Genomic DNA, 19,154 nt, shown 5'->3' with positions numbered 1-19,154 from the left:
GGAGAGGGAGAGAGAAAGGATGGGAGATTAGAGCATTGGAGCAGAGGTGAGAGGCCAGCCCTGGGCAAAGGGTGGTTTGGGGAGTACTAAAAGCAGAAAGTGAGACTTCAAATCTACACAAATGGGCCCAGCATTCTTCTGTCTTGGAGGGCACCTTATCGTCCTGACCAGGGATATGAGGGGAAGGTGTCTGCTTGAACCCCAGGGAGAGGTAACTCCAGCCTGTCTTGATTTCTGGAAAAGACGAAGAGTTGGGGGTGGATACAGAGGCAATACAGAAATGCAGAAAGGCAGAAGAGAATTCAGAGAGGACCAGGAAAGCCAGAGAAAATAGAGAAGAGAAGAAGAAAGAACAGAAAAGGTAATAAATACAAATTAAAAAAAAAAAATGAGAGAAGTGAAGGCTGGGAGGTAGAGACTGAGGAGTCATAGAAGCCGAGAACTAGACGGATGCCAGAAAGAGAAGAGAAAGTAGAAGAAAACAGAACAAAGAACACAAATCTGCAGTCTTGGAATTTTGAAAGACATGGACAGAGAGAGAGGATAGCCCAAGCAGAAGAAAGAGAAACAGAAATGGGTGTCCTGTCTGGTCCAACCAAGACTCTTGTGCCTACCTCTGGAGGGAAACAAGGATGGAGAAACTGACTCTCCATCAAAAAGATTGATCCTGAAGCCTCCAGACCTGAGAGGCATTAGGCTCTTAAAGCAAATTTGCAGGGGGAAGGTAGGGAAAGATGCGAAACTCCAAGAGGAAAACCAAGCCTCCCAGGTCCATGAAGTCCTCCTTTGACTTCAGAGCTGCGTGTGAGAGAGTCAGGGTTTGGGGTAGCACAGGGGTGCTAATGTGGAAAGAAGGGTGCTGGCTGCTATCTGCTGGAGGAACTTAACCTAGGCACTCATCCCAGGGGAGCTGCCTCCCTGAGGTGCCCGCTAAAAAAATCACCTCCAGGGTTTGGGGAATTGAATGCAAAGGATGATGGGAGTCCTGAAGCAGACACCTAGTCAGTTTCAATGTCTGTCACTATCAAAAGAGCCTGGGATCCCATGGGCAGGGGCCCTGGCCAGAAACAGGGAGCCGTCTCTACCCAGAAAGCCCCTCCCCAGAGAAAGTTTACGTTTTGACCGACCTCCATAGTAAACTTCTTAATTAGGCCCCAGACCCTCCTGGAGAAACCCCTGGATGTCCTTATGTCAACAGAGTTCCCAGTTCAGCGACACCTCGGACTGAAAAACAGCTCTGCGCAGCAAACGGTGGGTGAAAGTTTAAGGGGGAATAAGCGTGTAATAGTCCCTCGCCAGACCTCACACATGCTGAAAAGAATATTTACAGCAAACTTGCCAAAGTAAACGACCCCGCCTACCCACCATCCTTTCCCCTTCCACCCCACCGACCCCCGCCCCCCCCACCGCCGGGGTTTTTGTAAACTCCAGATAAACACCATTAGGTCACAAAAGGGTCGATCTGCCGCCCTTTAGAGTGGGAGGCAGAGGATGCTCTAAGGAAAAGTGGGAGCCTCAGAGGCTTCCTGAGGGAGATTCTTCGGCAAGGGGCGGGGGGCTTCTCTGCCTCTTGCGTGGCCTGACCTGAGGATAGAAGATTTGGTTGCGTGCGCGTGCGTGTGTGTGCGCGCGCGTGTGCACATACATTTATTCTGAGGCTCCTCCTCGCCCCTTGCCCACTTTAGAATCCGCATTCATACTGTTCTTCACCTTAAACACTTCAGACATCCCAGATTTGCAGAGATTAAAAAAAAAAAATCAGGCCTACAATTAGGTGAATACTCTTTGCAAAAGACGGAGGAATATTGAAGGGACACAAGAAGTTCGGCGCATCCTCTCGGATTCAAATTTTGGCTTCCTTTTCCCGCTCTTTTAAAGCACCGTTTCTCAGGCTCTGCCCAGGGGCAGGCTAGGCTGCTTCAGTATTTCCCCGTCTGTCTTTTGTTGAACGTGAGGCCCGGAGAGAGACGGAGAAGATCGAGGGGGTCTGCATGGAGAGGGGTAAAAAATGACCTTGGTAGAGCCCTCAGCTAGAGCCTAAAAGCCCAAAAGCCCGGGCCCGTGGCGCGCTGGCCTACAAGTTGTCCCAGCCGCCAGGCCTGGCACAAGTCTTCGGAACGCGCTAGCCAATGTTTAACCCGAATGCGGTGACCACCAGGCCGCTTTTGTTTGTTCGCAAATTAATCACCCAGCGCACGGCCGGCGCCAGAGTGGGTTTATCACCCACCGGGAGGGGGGCGCGGCGGCCCCGCAGAGACAAAGAGGAGTTCGCACCTTCCCGCTTTTGATCCCCAGTTACTGCGGCCTCCCTGCATAATACGAGCCTCCTGGGGCCGAGTCTGGGAGGTCAGTCATAATTGGCGGAAGTTTGCAGACCATTAGCAAGATGTCGACATTTTCGATTCAGAACCCCACAAACTTTCCTCTCCCGCCTTCCTCTCTGGCGCGCTGGAGTGGCAACTGGGGTGACCCCAGGGTTAAGGTGGAGCTATGGGCAAAAACAGGCACGTGAGAGAAGGGGCCGAAATCGCGGTTAAGTCCACCTCCACCGTTGAGGCCAAAGGCAAGTCGAGATATTTACAAGTGAAATCAGCAAGCTCCCCTCCCACAGTCCAAAACCGAAGGGAGGCCAGCATGCGGACAACCGAGTAAAATGTCTCTCTTCCTGGGCTTCTGGATGCTTAGGACACCGATTGGGTGGATGTGGATGGGGGTGGGGGTGGAGGGGGTCATCTCGTGCTTGCAGAATTACTTTCCTTCTCTTCGGTGCGTCGGAGCAGAGATTGGCCGGCGAGTGCAGGCAAAACCAGACCCCGGGTTTGGGGCCGCTGCTGAAAGCCCAGCGGTGCGGCCCCAGGCTCCGGCGGCCAGCAGAGTGGGGGAAGGGCGGGTTTCTGCCTCCGGAGACTGGTGAAAACCCTGCGGTGACCTCGGTGGTCGGAGTCAGAAGGGGAAAGGCCTGGGCTTCTCGCACCCTCCGGGGTCGGGCCGCCAGGGACGCGGGAGGGGGCATCGTGAGCCGACACCCTGACCCCCGCCGCTCTTGCTCCATCACCGCAGAGAAAGCCCGAGAGAAGGCCAGAAGACAGACCGAAAGGGAGAGAAAGGGGCGAGATGGCAAGCCAGACGGAGTTCGCAGAACCACTCTTATTCTCTCTGGTGACTTCAGGGAATTCTTAGCGCTGGCGCCAAGCGCTCTTAACCATGTGCGTCAAAAATGCGAGGCTGGAAAAATCTCGTCGCCTCAAAAGTTCCGCCCCAATCTCGGCGCGGTTGGCCCACAATGGAACTGCAGTTTTCACACACCCCCCCCCCCCCCCTTGCTCCCACTTCGGAATCTGGGAGCTGGGGGTTTAGGGGGTACACGAGGCAAAATGTAAGAGAGGGCTCTGCTGGTTACCTACACACAGACACACACGTAACAACCCGAGCCTGGGCGTTCTTAACCCCCTAGGCCCCGCAAGCAGTCCTTTCTTGGTTCCACTGGAGGAAGTTCCCAGCTTAGGAAGGGTAAAAGAATACTGTCCCCAAGACGTCCCTCCGTCTAAGCACGGATGGCCCGACTCATTGGCCCCTAGAATCGGGAAATGTGGGTCTGGGGAGTCCTCTGACCCGGACAGGGACCTGCGGTAACAGTTACCAATTCGGCGACAGGTCTGGTGGATGAGATCCGGTTGCGTCCCTCCCCTTCACCCTTGCTGAGCACCCCCCCCCCCCACACCCCTGAACTGGAGCCAGTCACCTCGCCTCTGGGGTGGGGGCGTTTCACGGTTTGTTTTACAAATTCACCCCCGACTTCTGGCGAGATAAGTCCCCGGGTGGAGAAAAGAACTGAGGCACCAAGAGATAATTGCGATGCCTGGAGAAGATACGGGCCTGGAGCACCTCCGCTCACCAGCTCGCCCACCCCATTCCAGCAGCTCCTCACCCTGCCGACCGCCGAGGGGAGGACGGCGGCTGGACGCGGACAGGCCCAGAACCTAGTCCCTCGCTCTGCTCACTTTGTTCAGATACCCCCTCTGCTCTCACATACACATTCAGGTGGAAAACCGGGAGTCCGAGTCCAAAAGAAAGACGAGATCTATCCAAAAGGGCTGGTAAATGCATTTGAAAAAAAGCCCGAGTCCGCCTCCGGAGTGAGTTGAGCGCAGACCCGGGACTGCCGTGCAGGCTGGGTCAGTATTTGCGTGTATGTGGTTTTCGCGAGTGGCTGAGTCCTAGGGGACTGCTGCGTGTTCGCGTACAAATGTGCTGGGGGTGTCTGGGTCTCCGCGCATAGTTTCGGGTGGGGCGCGGTGGGGAGGGAGCCCCCACCCGCGTGGGCTGAGATCTGGCCGCACCCGCGTGCTCCGGAGCCCGCGCGCGAGCCCTGCTGCCCGGGCAGACCGGCAACGAGAAACACCCGAGCTCGGGAGCCCTTGAGCGGCGGCCGGGAGGAGCTTGGCTCCACGTGGGGCTGGAGAGCGCGCACAAGCCTGGAGACTCGGCGGCGCTCGCCTCTCCGCGGCGCCCGGCTTTTGTCGCGCCCGGCGGCCGGATGGCAGCTCACGGAAGCCGAGGCCGTCCGCTCGGCTCGCCCGGAGCCGGGTTAAAAGGGTGAGCGGGAGAGGGAAACGGCCGCGGCGGCCGGAGAGGCGAGCCGAGCGCGCGAGAGGCGAGCGCCCCTGCCCGGCGCCCGGCGCGCTCTCCGCCTTCCTGGCCAGGCTCGCTAGCTCCCGCCTCCCTCCCCCGTGCTCCCTCCTGCCCAGCCTCCTCCCTCGATCCCGGGCTGGATGACTGAGGCATTTCAGACATGGACTGAGCCAGAGCGAGAGAGCGAGCTCCGGGGCTGCGGCGATCTCTCGATAAGCCACCTAGAGGCGACCCGGTGCGCGCGCTCCCAGTGGCTCCCCGCCCTCCCTCTGATCCTGTTGACATATTCACAGGACAGGCAGTAGTACCGTTGCGGCGCTGCGACGTTACAGTTTCCGACACCTTCTTTTTATAACTCGGCTCTATCCCCCAGCACTCGACCTGTGAAAACCACGCCTATGCAGCAACACAATTGGTCCGAAAGCGTCAAAGAGCCAATCAAGAGGCCTCCGGCTCCCCGCGGCCCACAGCAGAGCCCGACCTTCTAGACCGCCGAGCAGACGCCCGGGGAATTCTAGAGGCGGAGGAGGGTGGCGAGGAGCTCTCGCTGGCTTTCTTTCGCTCCCTCCCTCTCCTGGCGCTCCTTCTCCCACTCCGTCTCTCTCTCACTCTCTCTCTCTCCCTTCTTTTCATTCCCCTCCTCCTCCCCCCCCCCCCTTCTAAATCCTCCCAGTCCTGCGCGTCTGGACGCAGATTTAGGAAGGGAATTCGCTCACGTTTTAGGACAAGGAAGAGAGGCGCGGGAGCAGAGCACACACAGCAAGATTCGGATTGAAACCCAGACACCCTCCGGAGGCTCGGAGCGGAGGAAGGCGGAGGAGAAGGGCGAACGGAAGCCCGCTTGCAGTTCAAGTTTTGATAGCGCTGGTAGAAGAGGGCTTCCATCAGAGATTTTTTTTTTTTTTTAAGGAGAGAGACTTTTTTTTTTTTTTCCGCTCTCTTCGCTCGCAGTTCCAGCCGGTCTAGCGCAACTGCAGACGCCTCCCGCGAGCCGAAGGGAAAGGCTAGAGACGGGGGGGCGGGGGAAGAAGAAGGAGAAGAAAAGGTAAAAAAAAAAAAAAAAAAAAAGTCTCCTAGGAGAGCCGTCCGCGTCGGCAACAAAGAACTGGGGGCTGGGGAGCAATCGCCGGGACCCAGGGCAGGCGTGTCTATTTCGAGCCAAGCGGCAGGGCTCCGGCGCGAGTCCAGACCCTGCTCGCTCCCCTCGCCTCGGAAACCGACTTCCAGGAGTGGCTTTTTGGAAACGCCAGACACCGGGACAGTCACACAAGCGACTACGTCTCCTGATTTCTCGCCTGGCCCTCTTTAAAAGCGGCCTTCCCCTGCCCCAAAGACACTTCCCCCTCTTCACTTTGAGGTGCTTTAGTTGTGATCCTCCCACCGCCCTTTTTTTTCTTTCGCTTTTTTCCCCCCTCCAAACTATGCGCTGCTGTTAAAAAAACAAACCAAACCAAAACTAAACAGCAGCTGCGGACTTGTCCCCGGCTGGAGCCCAGCGCCCCGCCTGGAGTGGATGAGCCTCTCCATGAGAGATCCGGTCATTCCTGGGACAAGCATGGCCTACCATCCGTTCCTACCTCACCGGGCGCCGGACTTCGCCATGAGCGCGGTGCTGGGTCATCAGCCGCCTTTCTTCCCCGCTCTGACGCTGCCTCCCAACGGCGCGGCGGCGCTCTCGCTGCCCGGCGCCCTGGCCAAGCCGATCATGGATCAATTGGTGGGGGCGGCCGAGACCGGCATCCCATTCTCGTCCCTGGGACCTCAGACCCATCTGAGGCCCCTGAAGACCATGGAACCCGAAGAAGAAGTAGAGGATGACCCCAAGGTACACCTGGAGGCCAAAGAACTTTGGGATCAATTCCACAAGCGGGGCACGGAGATGGTCATTACCAAGTCGGGAAGGTAAGCAAGCCACGCACCCTCCCCGCCCCCACAACTCCCCTAAGCGACTGGAGGTTTCTTTTCTCCTTTTATTTATCTTCTCCCAGAACAGTCGGTTTACCAGTTATTTGACTTAGAGGAAAACTTAGTACCCCCCCCCCACCCCCGCCCAGAACTGTGTACAGAAAGCTCCCCGGCCTTGCCCTAGTGATAGGAAATTTCAGCTTACCTGGGCGTCTGCAGCCGGTGGTTTTTCCTACCTGGTCTGCATACTGGGTTTTCTATGGGATAGATAGAATTTTTCAGTGGTACACAGACATCTGCAGGAAGAAAGAAAAGCACCCCCATTGCAGGAAAGCACTGTGCAGACCTTTCTGGACCATCCCTGTGTCTTTGTAGATGTTGTATTTTTTCTGTTTCATTTTGTTTTCAGAGAGAAACACTGAACAGCTCTTTTTGTTTGTGTGGTAGTGGGAGGCCTGGCAGAAACTGCCCTGCCCTTTCAACCCTCCAGCCTAGCTTCTGGATCTGGAGGGGGCCTGAGCCTGCCCCCTGCCAGGGTTAGGGAGAAATCGAAGGGCATTTGGGGTTTGTCAATGCTAGTTCCTGTGTCTGTAATCAAAGGGAGAGTTCAACAGGCAACTCTGGATGGTTCAGATTGTGTTTGCAGACCCAAGAAGCCAGCAGGGAGATATACGTACTGCTGTTTCATGTATGACTGTTATCGACTATATTTTACATACTGTTTAGAGGTCCTGGCCTGACCAAAACGTGCCTGTCATTTAAAGTCACTGATTTTTTTTTTAATGGCATTGAAGTCTATCAAGGCATACAGCTGAAGGCATAAAAGGAAAATCCCTCTCTTTAGCTCTCTGTGTCTTTCCAAGCTGAACGAGGCCAAAGTTTGCCACTTATCCTCCAGCCCAGAAGACAGTTTCACAGCGATGCATTCCCTGCTCCCTTTTAAGTCAAAAGTACCGAATGCTAACACTTCAGGGAAATAAAGACCAGTTTGGTGGTGGAGTCTTGCAGTTTGGGTCTGGCCCCAAGCAGTGGGGGGGGGAACGTGGTTAGCAGCGCGCTAGGCGGGCTGGTGATCAGGCCTCAGAGTTCACCCCAGTCTGCAGAATTCGTTTGGAGAACTCACCGAAGTAGTTTCATTTCGCCAGCAGCGGGATTACTGTTCCACAGCGGAGAGGGGTCCCGACTTGACATTTCTTTTCTTGATCCGTTTAATATTCTCTCATCCACGGCTGGTGGAAAATTCTAGCCTTGGTTAACCAAAGTCGACTAAAATCCTGCCCCAAGCTGTTTAGAACTAGACACCCGCAGGAAAAGACAGAAGCAAGAATTTCCCTCTAAGGAGGGCAACCTCAAAAGTCATACAAGAGACCAAAAAATTAAAAAGAAATTATTAGACAATGTAGAGAAACCCAGTGCCCTTATTCACTTGTTTTGAATCTTGGGCCATTTAAAATAGACACATTGAAGCGTATTTAATCCTTCTGTTGCTGAAGGAAGCAATTTCGCACCAAGCCGTCCTACTCTGAACTGGTACAAGATCATCAATTGTAACAAAGTTTTAAATTTGATTTAAGTATTTTAGCATAGGGGATCAAACCCAAGATTCTGAGTGATTTTTTTTTTTTTCGGTTTCTTTTCTTCCCTCATCTCTCTCCCTTGTAGGCGAATGTTTCCTCCATTTAAAGTAAGATGTTCTGGGCTGGATAAAAAAGCCAAATATATTTTGTTGATGGACATTATCGCTGCGGATGACTGTCGCTATAAATTTCACAATTCCCGGTGGATGGTAGCAGGAAAGGCTGATCCTGAAATGCCGAAGAGAATGTACATTCACCCAGACAGCCCTGCTACTGGGGAACAGTGGATGTCCAAAGTTGTCACTTTCCACAAACTGAAACTCACCAACAACATTTCGGACAAACATGGATTTGTAAGTTTCACTGCTTGCCTTCCTAAAATTTCCTGTCTTCTCCCTAGCAAAGGCAGTGCTTTCCGCTTCCAGGTAAAATCCAGTTTCTCCCTCACTCTCAGTTACAAAGCATAGCAAACTTGTTCGATCCACAGAGAATTCCGGGGTGTTTCTTTTCGGATAATAGAAGGCCTGGCGTTCTAAATTAGTGAGGGGCGAGAGAACTTTATCGGCTCCTGTTCTGTGGCAAGGCCAGGTCTTGGTAACTGCTTGACCTGACAGGAAAGTTAAAAACCCATCGTGAAGATGGAAAATCAACCTTAAAGTTAGATGTTCATAAAGGATTTGTTTTACGATATCATACTTCTATTTTTGAAACGAGTCATAGTATTATTGTTTGGGAGGGTTTTAAGGTTCGAAACCTCGACTGCGTTGGTGAGACGGTGTGGGTACAGATTTTGAAAGATTTTTCTTCCCTTGGACTAAAAAGGAATTGGGCTCAGGTGAAGGTCAGGTTTACCTGAAATGAGACCTAGATCTCCCGGTACAAAAATTGCATGTGTGTTGCGAATATATGTATGGATTCAGCGCGGGAGTCCCTAGAAACTTTCCAGAGACTTAGATTGCTTGTAAAAGTCAAGCAAGCGACCTTTTGCTCCCTGCCCCTACGCCTCCCCAACATTTCAATAAAATAAACAGAGTGATAAGTGAGGAATAAGCGGAAAGATTAGGCCCAGGAAGACATGAATGGCACGGACATATCTTCAGCGGGCAGGAATTGCATTTGAAGCCCTTGATTTGATTAAGGCATAAATATTCCTCTCTAGAGTTCAGCCTTTCAGGGCTTTAAGTGGATTGGGCTCATCAATTAGTGGGCGCTTAAAGGACTGAATCATTTTGTAAATTAAAATGCATGTTTTTCTCTATCTTTTAAGACTTTGGCCTTCCCAAGTGATCAAGCAACGTGGCAGGGGAATTATAGTTTTGGTACTCAGGTAGGCTAGGGTTCAACAAAGCAACCTTAGATGGTGAGGGTGGGGGGGCGGAGGGCACCCTTTGGAAACTGAGGAGCAATTTGGATTCTCCAGAATGTAACAAGTGGGGAGCTGAAGATTCCCACCGAGGTACTCCGAGAAGGTGGGGTCCCCAGTGCCGTTGGTGGGGTAGACATCAGCCTGGCAGGGGTCCTAGGAACGCATTGGTCCCCGGATAAATCCTCTTGTGATGTGTGTCTCTCCTCTTCCGGCCCCTGCAGACTATACTGAACTCCATGCATAAATACCAGCCCCGGTTCCACATCGTGAGGGCCAATGACATCTTAAAACTTCCTTATAGTACTTTTCGGACGTACTTGTTCCCCGAAACCGAATTCATCGCTGTGACTGCATACCAGAATGATAAGGTAACCAAAATTGCTTTCCTTTTTAATGGTGATATTAACACCTCCCCACCCTCACCTCCATCCCTTAAGCTGCTTTGGGGTGAGGATGAGAAAGTTACAAGAGCATTGCAATGGGAGTCTGATTTTTCTTTTGTGATTTGACCTTCAGTGGAGCTTGGGGGAAAGGGGGTACCGGCACATAGCAGAGGCAGAAAGAAAACTGAAAAAACTTAACCAGCTAGGGATCCAATGCTGAGTGAGGGGAAAAAAAAAAAAAAGCCAGACTAACACTGCCTGTGAGAACCTCCTGTAACCACCTTAAGGTTGCCTGCCCCACCCCCACCCGAGCTTTCCCCTGTCTGTTTCAAGGTTCATCCTCTTTGCATTCAGGAAGAAGGATCCAGAAATCAGGTTCGAAGGGAACCAGCTAAAAATTGAAGGCAAAAGCCAGTAGGGATCTTGGGAGGGAAGTCTCAGCGGAGACCAGATTTTCTCCCCTAGCCAGAAATCCTGAGTAGCTGGTCTGGTTTTTATTACCTTTTATGCTGCTGTGTTTTTTATGGTGTGTGTGTGTGTGTGTGTGTGTGTGTTTGGAAAAAACCTACTCTGATCACAGGGTCATGCTAATTGAGTTGTCTGAGTCTTTTGAGATGAGATGACCAAAGTCACCACTTCATTTGAAGGCTTTTTTTTTTCCCCTCCCTGGGCCTGAGGCCGGGGATTAGGAGTACCCCCAAATGGAAGAGCAGACGGCACCTGGTATGTAAGCTATAGTTGCCTGAAGGTCATGGGTGTGTGCACAGAGCAACACAGAGAAAGTGCTGCCAGGCCACCAGTCTCCAGCGTGGCTGTTAGCAGGCAGTTACTGGGGGTAGGGGTGAGGGCGGCAGGGGGCACCTGAAGACCCCTGCCCTTCAACTTCTGAACCCTGGCCCTCAGTGCCAATCCAGCTCACCGGACAATGCCGCCCTACATTTTGATTTTACTCTCACTATGGGTGGGTTCTCTGTGGCCCGCTGATGGGGTGTTCCAGGTATGTTTTCTTCATCTGAAGACTAAAGACATCAGGGTCTCCTCTCCCTGAAAGAAGTGCAGAGGAATTGACTCCAAGAGCAAGAATCCATCCAGGGGGCCCTTTTTCCACCTCCAGCGAACTCTGTATACATCATCCCCTTCTGCCTCCATCCCTGGAAAGGGATTTGAGAGACGACGTACGATTTTTCCTTAGTGTGTAAAATGCACAATCCTAGACCCAGTACCCTGTGAATCTAAGTTGTTAATGGAATAATAAAATATAGCATTTTTGATCAAAGCAGCCACGGGCCTTCTCCACCTAATGGCGGTGGCAGGGGCATATAAATGAAAACAAATGCTTTCAGCGGTCATTCGGTCCTTTAAATTCTGTAATTGTCAATATTGTAATTCCTCAAACATGTCCCCCCCCATCCCCAACACCCAGCAAAAAAAAAATCAAACTCAGTCCAGCACAAAGGTGGTGAAACCCCATAAATCATTTTATTAGATTACAGAAAAAGTTGGAAGGTGTGCTGTGTGAATGTGTGTGCATGTGTTTGGGCAGGAAATATACCATAACATATTTTATGATCAATTGCACTATATATATATATATATATAAAATCAAAATGAAGGCATAATTTTAAGATCCACAGGTTGCCCTTTTGACAACTTTTCCATTTCTAAGCCCATGCTGTTGGCTGCCCAGGCAGGATCATTGCAGCCCAGAATCCCTGGTTTGGCCTCCTATGGGTAACGCCAGCCATGGCAGTTTCCTTTGGTTTTTCCCCCCGGGCTCCCTCAAACTTCTGCTGTGTTCTCCTCTCTCTCTTTAACCTGGCATGTCCAAATGACTTCTCCAGTTGGAAGTCAGATTTCGCGTGGATCATTTGAGTTGGGGGACAACACTCTGGGAACATTCTAGAAAATGAGGCCAATGTTTCTTTCTTGTTTGTGTCTCCTCTAGATAACTCAGTTAAAAATAGACAACAACCCTTTTGCAAAAGGTTTCCGGGACACTGGAAATGGCAGGAGAGAAAAAAGGTGAGCTGTGGCAGTCATTTCTCAGACAATTTAGAAAATCACTTTTCTGAGTCCTAGGACTCAGCTGTTAGAAGTGGGATGCAGACCCTTATCTTGAGAATGGTGGTGGAAGGGTGGAAAACAATGTACTCCCCCTTGATCAAGAATCTACAGATTTCACTACACTACTTTTTCTTCTTCCTCCATATTACCTTAAAGAAAGTCAGCTAGGCCACCTCCATAGATGTCTCTGGAAGAAAAGTATCAGGGATAACAGATTATATACAGACGCCTATTAATTCCTAATTAATTTAGGTTTATTCTGGGCAGGTCCCAGGAAAGGACTAAGCCATTCACAAAAACGCTTTGGAATTTTTGCAATCTTGTCTTGCAAATACCCTCAGACAGAAACTAGGCCCCTGGAGACATATATGGCTCCCTCCTTCTGTGGGGACATGTATCATTTTGCATTAAGCTGACAGCTGGATGGTAAATAAAAGAAGCTCTCCCCTCCCCCACTTGCTTTCAAAGAATTTTGAAAATCTATAAAATCAGCCCCAACTTTTAACCTATCCCCTGGGGGAGTGGGTGGGCATTAAAAAATAGTTTCTCACCTGGAAATAGATTCTTTTTTAGTCCGATTAATGTGTTGGTGAAATGATTACAGTAAAGTGCACCATGAAATAACCACTTCCTCCCAATCTTAGCAACCAGTCCAGAGCTGGTCTGCTGTTTGTATTCAGTACTTTGATTCCTCTCTTCTCCTTGGTCTGTGAGGCGGGCTGCTCAGCGGATCTCTGGCCAGCTCCCATCTCCCCTCTTGCTCTTGGCTTTTAAAGAGCAAGCCCCAGCCAGCCGCCCCTTTCCTAGGGAAACCCTCTGGTCTTGAATACAAGCCTTCTTCCTCCCTCCCTCCCCCTGGGCTACAGTCTTCAGCCCAGTCCCCGGGTCCAGAGCAAGGCTTGGATCCCTGTGGCCGCCCCCAGGGCATAGAGATTTCTGGGAATTAGTGTCATCCCAGATGCAGGGCGGGTGAGGTGTGTGTGCCCGAACCTTTTGGAGAGGGGGGAACATCCTGTATAATGCTGGGTGTCGGCTTCTGCCACAGAAAGCAACTCACCCTGCAGTCCATGAGGGTGTTTGATGACAGACACAAAAAGGAGAATGGCACCTCAGACGAGTCCTCCAGCGAACAGGCCGCCTTCAACTGCTTCGCCCAGTCCTCCTCCCCGGCCGTGTCCACCGTAGGAACATCCAACCTCAAAGGTGAGCCTGGCCACCTCTGACCTCAGATTTCTCCACGTCTTGGAGGCTTGAATGAAGAGTTGGGAGCTGGGAGCATCCTCCAGGGAACCTGCCCCTGCAAAGCTTCCGATACTTCTAGAAGTTTGTAAAACAGAAGCCAAATCTCACCAAAGGGAATCAGGGGTGCCCCCAGCCCCTCAAAGTTCGTCTGAGCTCTCAGATTCCTTTCTGCCAGACATTGGTCTGGCAGGGATGAGGGGGTGGTCTCTTCCTGTGTCCCCTCTGGGGGTGGGGGGCTGGAGCATCCCTCTCTTTTGTACCTCCAACCAAGTAACAACTGATTTTATATATATATATTTTTTATTTTTTTTTAATATCTTTGAACTCTAGCTTAAAATGTGTTGGACTGATGGGGGGGTGGCGGTGAGGGGGAACACAGGTGATTCTCTGCCACTTGGAACAGGGAAGGGGGCTGAGAAAAATTCAGCTCTAGAGCCACCCTAGACCTGAGATAGGAGATGAGCCCTGAGAGTGGGAGCTGGGGAGGGCAGGGGTGGAAGGGGAGGAGCTGTTCAGATCCTCAGTTGATCTCCTGTGTTTAAAGAGCAAGAACTATTTATTTGGAAAGACACACATGCTCTCAAGGGGAGGAAACCTGTTTTTTAAGTGAAATAAAAGGAAAGTCCTTTATGTCTTCAATCTGTTTAAGCTTTAAACACAAAATGGGATTGGTTTTTCTTTTTTTCTTTTTTTTCTAGTAGGACACCCACAGAGGGTGTGGTGAGAGAAAAAGAGAATCTATGATTGTCTCCAGGCAGTGAGTGGGCACCCCCCAACCACCACCCATCTCTGTCTGCAGAGACAGAGGCAAACAGAGAAGGCTCAGGGGGGTGTGGGGGGGGGGGAGGGGAGTTCATGTCTGCCACTACCGATTCAGACCTCAGGGTTCTCTCCAAACAAGTCTTCCTGAAAGAGTCCACAAATCTGTGGAAGGGACTGAAATCAATCATTCAGGGAACAAAGCGGGTAACTGAAGGTGTTCCTGCCCTGAGTTTTAGTGTAAATCAGTTTTTTTTTAAAGTGAATTTGCAATCCAGTGGAGGGAAAAGGACAGTAAAGGCTTTGTCTGACCTAGTAGATCAGTCCACATGTATAAAATAGTAAAATTCACTACTCCTTTGGGAAGGGTTGCAGCGAGGATTGCAGCCCTAGCTAGAGACTTGAAATACATGACTAGCTGGTGGAACCCTTCCTCTAAAGTCTGAGGTATTGTCACACTCCCACTTTGCAGATGAGAAAACTGAGGTGCAGAGAGGTTAAGAGGCTTTCCCCGGGTTGCACAGCTGGGAAGTGGCCGAGCTGGGGATTCCAAGTGGGGCATTGGAGTTCTGTTGGCCCAGGTTTTAGAGCTAACGCCCTTCCGCCTGGCTTGTCTTCCCCCTCCCGCGGTAGATCTGTGTCCCAGCGAGGGGGAGAGCGACGCGGAGGCTGACAGCAAAGAGGAGCATGGCCCCGAGGCCTGTGACGCGGCCAAGATATCCACCACCACGTCCGAGGATCCGTGCAGGGACAAGGGCAGCCCGGCCGTCAAGGCACACCTCTTCGCGGCCGAGCCCGGCGGGCGGCCCCGGGACAGCGGGCGGCTTGACAAGGCATCGCCCGACTCGCGTCACAGCCCGGCCACCATCTCGTCCAGCACCCGCGGCCTGGGCGCCGAGGAGCGCCGGAGCCCGGGCCGCGAGAGCGCGGCCACGTCCAAGGCCGCAGAGGAGGCGCGCGCGCTGCCGGGCAAGGAGGCCTTCGCGCCGCTCACCGTGCAGACGGACCCGGCCGCCGCGCACCTGGGCCAGGGCCCCCTTCCTGGCCTCGGCTTCGCCCCTGGCCTGGCCGGCCAGCAGTTCTTCAATGGGCACCCGCTCTTCCTGCACCCTGGCCAGTTCGCCATGGGGGGCGCCTTCTCCAGCATGGCGGCCGGCATGGGGCCCCTGCTGGCCACCGTGTCCGGGGCCTCCACCGGCGTCTCGGGCCTGGATTCCACGGCCATGGCCTCGGCTGCCGCGGCGCAGGGACTGTCGGGGGCGTCGGCCACCCTGCCCTTCCATCTCCAGCAGCACGTTCTGGCCTCTCAGGTATTTATCAGCTGCCTCTGTAGCCCCTCCTTCCATTCACTCTCCTTTGCCTGCCTTTTAGAACCAGACCCTCACCGAATCTCCCTGCCTAATAATAATAATTTATTATTATTACTAGGGGCAAGAAGGCTTATCTCATTGATTCATCATAAACTCATACTCCCCCCTCAAAACTTAAAACAAAATTTCCCCTAAGTTAAGGGCTGTGTCTAGCAGAGTAACTAGGTGGTATAATAGATAATAACTCTTCACAGCACTTCCTTTGTGCCAGGCACTCTCTTCTCAGTGCTTGATCTATTCTGACTTTTTCGGTGATCCTGTGATCACCTCCACCTTCTAAATGAAAGAGCAGAGCTCAGAAATGTTTAGTAACTTAACCAAGATCACACAGCTGATAGGTAGGTGGTGGAGGTAGGTGGTGGACCTGAGTCTCTAGCCCTAGGCACTCAGGCTCTTGGGGGCCTTTTCCAGGGCTGTGATTTTAGCTTCAGAGTTGAAAAGTCTCTTAAATGTTTTACAGCCAGCCCTCCCCCAAGACTAGGGAGATACCACGGCCTGGGATTGGGAACTGACTCCCTGCGACTACTTCCCTGCCCCCTCCCATCCCCTACTGCAAGCAGGCCAGCCTGCTCCCTAAAGGGTTAATAGTTTGTGCACACGTGGGAAATGTCAGAGGACAGACTGAGGCTATGGCAGGCCTAGCAGCCTGTGTAAGGCTGAGACAGCTGTGTAGGGGCTCCCAGCAGCTGGAGAGACGTTTCAGGCCGCTGGAAGTGCTCTGAACCCGGGCAAAAAGATTCTATGGGGTTTTCTGCATGCCCTTGCCTTTTGTTTTGTCTGAGCACATTCGTCTCCCTTCCCTGAGCCAAGAGGCAGGACTGGCCTCCTCCCCTCTGGGGAGGAGGGAACCAGAAAAGGCTTCTGCTCTTCCACCATCCCTCCCATCTCTTGGTCTAGTCCTTTCTGGAGACCTCACTGGTGGGGAGGTGACAGGTGGCTGAGGGGCTGCCTGGATCAACAAGTAGTAACAGTACTCAAGGCAGTGAGTGGGTCCAAGAGAGCTAGCCTAGGCCAGGGCCCCAGGATTTTAATTCTGCTTCTGCCACTTGCTAGTTGACTGACTTCCTATACCCGGGGGCCTACCTCAGTCTCTCCACTTGTAATATCTGGGGCTCCACCAGCATATCTAGGGTTCTCTATCTCTGTTTATAGCAAATACCCTTTACTCTGTCCCCTTCCAACCTACCCTCGCTCCTTTTCCTTTTGCTTAAGGATCTTCCCCAGATTTATTTATTTTTTTTAGAAACTTCTAGAATGGAGTGGGAGGGCTGTGAGGTGGTGCAACAAGAATGGGTGGGGGGCGGGGGAATGTATGTCCAGTAGTTTATGCCCTCTGCTTTTCAGCCAGTTACTTTTGTGGGGTAGACTGTAGCCCCATTTAACAGGTGGAACAACTGACTGATGGGAGAATTTCCAGCAGTCTTGATGGCCAGGCTCCCTGTGTGAAGCATATTGCAGGCAGCAGCAGCTCATTTCACACCCCCAGAGTCCCCCAGAAGAATACGAATTGGTGAACTTTTCCGTTTTTGCCATACAAGAAAGCTGAGGCCTAGGGAGTGAGTAATTTGGCTTAGGGTAACTCAGCTCAGATTTGGGTCTAGACGCAGAAGTTGGAGCGTCCTGCTTCCTATCCGCCCCCCGCCCCCCCCCAACCCCCCAGGGAGTGAGGTTAAGGACTCGTCCGCGGGGACGGTGGCGGGTGGAGGAGGTCGGCTCCTCCCCACCGCGCAGACCCCGCTTGCTCACTCTGCCCTGTTGTTCTCCTCGCCCAGGGCCTGGCCATGTCGCCGTTCGGAAGCCTGTTTCCTTATCCTTACACGTACATGGCCGCAGCCGCGGCCGCCTCCTCGGCGGCGGCCTCCAGCTCGGTGCACCGCCACCCCTTTCTGAACCTGAACACCATGCGCCCGCGGCTGCGCTACAGCCCTTACTCCATCCCCGTGCCGGTGCCCGACAGCAGCGGCCTGCTCACCACCGCCCTGCCGTCCATGGCCGCCGCCGCCGCCGCCGCCGCCGCGGGCCCCCTCGACGGCAAGGCCAACGCCCTGGCCGCCAGCCCGGCCTCGGTGGCCGTGGACTCGGGCTCGGAACTCAACAGCCGCTCCTCCACGCTCTCCTCCAGCTCCGTGTCCTTGTCGCCCAAGCTCTGCCCGGAGAAGGAGGCGGCCACCAGCGAACTGCAGAACATCCAGCGGTTGGTCAGCGGCCTGGAAGCCAAGCCCGACAGGTCCCGCAGCGCCTCCCCGTAAACCCCTCCCCAGAAAAGTCTCTTCATTCCGGTCCAATCCAGTCTGCAGTGCACTTTGTTGGATGTCACATAAACCGCGGGCGTGCAGTGAGGTCAGCCCTTTTTTGTGCAGCCCTGTCTGGGAAAGGGGTGCTGGACTCCCTGGAGAGAATGTGCTAGAAACAGGCCCTGTCTTCTTGGCTGTGGTTTATACATCCGGGATCTGGCTCAGAAACGTCCCAGTTGCATTGAGCTGTTGGGGGTAGGAGTTCAAGCCTTGGCGGCCAGAGCATCTCCTTGGGGGCTGGTCTGGAAGCTGTGGGAAGAGCCGAGGTAGCCAGGCCCCAGGAGGGGAGGTGTTGAAAAGTTTCTCCTCCAGTGAAGATCTATATATATGTGTGTATTTTTTTTTTTTTCCTTCACCGTCCCAAGTGGAAACACAAAATTGAAAAAAAAAAAATACTGGGGACAAATGGATACATTAACATGATTCTGTTCGTGAAGATTAAAAACTTTCTAGTGACGTGCTTATCAGTTCTAAATAAATTACTGGGCAGCATTGTTTGGGGAGGGAAGTCTCTGCCATCCTTGTTTAGTCTCTATTAAGGAAATCTGTGTCTTTTTAATAATTCTTGTGATGTTTTAAGAGCTCTAGGTCTCTTGCATGTTCCACAGTAATGTATTTGTGGGTTTTATTTTTGAATGCTTGCTTTTAGAGAGAAAATATGATCCCTTATCTTTTCCTAGATCATTGACAACCCCAAGGGGGATGACTTAAAAAGGAAGGGATGGGGAAGATACCAAAAATGAATTTATTTTATCTAAGTTCTGTAGCAGGATTCATGTTGTCCCTCTGGCAGTTCTTTTCTGTTTCCTGTATATGCAATAACAAGGTTTTTAAAAAAAAAAATAAAGAAGCGAGACTATTAGACAAAGTATTTATGTAATTATTTGATAACTCTTGTAAATAGGTGGAATATGAATGCTCGGAAAATTAAACTTTAATTTATTGACATTGTACATAGCTCTATGTAAATAGGATTGCAGCTGTCAGGTTTTGTGGTTTTGTTTTCCTATAGTCAGTTTTATTTCAAGGTCACAGGATCGCTTTTAAAAGTAGAAAACACACTTTCTGCACCGACACCAACACACTTTTCAAAAGAGTCGTCTGCAAAGAAAATTTCTTTTTTAATGTCCAAAACTGGGGGAAAGTGCTATTTGCCTATTTTACCCAAAACTGGGGAGGTGGTGCCACTTCCTAGCCCCACCTGAAATTCCTAAGAGTGTTTTTGAGATTGCTTGGGGAGGGTGGGCGGGAGGGGAGTGCAGAGGCTGTGGTTTGACTTTCTAATTTTTCTTTCCTATTTGTATTTGCTAGTCTCTGATTTCTTCAAAACAAAGTGGAATTGACTACTTACTGTCTTCAGTGTTGATGTTTTGAATTGGTGCCTCTAGAGAGAGATATTCACAGTTAAAAAGTCAGGTGCTGAGAGATGGTTTAAAGACAAAAATTTCATGAAGGTATATTTTGTGTTATTAATTGTTGATGAGTTCTTTGGTTTTCTGTATTTCCCCCCGCCCCCCTTTAAAAATCTCGTTGAAATTTCAATAAATTTTTATTGAAATGTC

At 51.8% G+C, this 19,154-nt stretch overlaps 1 protein-coding gene and 1 long non-coding RNA gene across 4 annotated transcripts in view; one reads left to right on the top strand and one right to left on the bottom strand.

Annotated features, from left to right (window-relative positions):
• LOC122693841 overlaps positions 1–6,338 on the bottom strand; it is a 27,765-nt gene extending 21,427 nt beyond the window's left edge. Inside the window, exons 1-2 of one of the 2 annotated variants that reach the window (XR_006341027.1) lie at positions 6,210–6,327; positions 5,349–5,636 (exon numbers count right to left, since the gene is read on the bottom strand). This is a non-coding gene — a long non-coding RNA (uncharacterized LOC122693841). Of the gene's footprint in view, positions 1–5,348; positions 5,637–6,209 lie in introns of both variants that reach the window. The other variant, XR_006341028.1, reaches the window with a different exon arrangement.
• TBX3 (T-box transcription factor 3) lies at positions 5,581–19,154 on the top strand. 2 transcript variants are annotated; one of them, XM_043901733.1, is made up of 8 exons: positions 5,581–6,534; positions 8,200–8,467; positions 9,382–9,441; positions 9,702–9,848; positions 11,809–11,885; positions 12,973–13,130; positions 14,562–15,238; positions 17,071–19,154. In XM_043901733.1, the coding sequence occupies exons 1-8, from the start codon at positions 6,146–6,148 to the stop codon at positions 17,545–17,547; spliced, it is 2,253 nt and encodes a 750-aa protein (XP_043757668.1). In that variant the 5' UTR covers positions 5,581–6,145; the 3' UTR covers positions 17,548–19,154. The 2 variants fall into 2 exon arrangements, with proteins under 2 accessions (XP_043757668.1, XP_043757670.1); XM_043901735.1 differs by lacking the exon at positions 9,382–9,441.

The sequence above is a fragment of the Cervus elaphus genome, chromosome 5 (assembly GCF_910594005.1).
Source record: "Cervus elaphus chromosome 5, mCerEla1.1, whole genome shotgun sequence".
Taxonomy (NCBI): Eukaryota; Metazoa; Chordata; class Mammalia; order Artiodactyla; family Cervidae; genus Cervus; species Cervus elaphus.
This window is presented reverse-complemented; position numbering and strand designations above follow the sequence as displayed.

What these genes read in the sequence shown, in the direction of transcription:
- TBX3 (XM_043901733.1), top strand. Translation starts at nt 6,146, where the DNA reads ATGAGCCTCTCCATGAGAGATCCGGTCATTCCTGGGACAAGCATGGCC. An exon ending in CTGCATACCAGAATGATAAG is followed by an intron (nt 9,849 to 11,808) that starts GTAACCAAAATT and finishes TGTCTCCTCTAG; the next exon opens with ATAACTCAGTTAAAAATAGA. An exon ending in AATGGCAGGAGAGAAAAAAG is followed by an intron (nt 11,886 to 12,972) that starts GTGAGCTGTGGC and finishes CTTCTGCCACAG; the next exon opens with AAAGCAACTCACCCTGCAGT.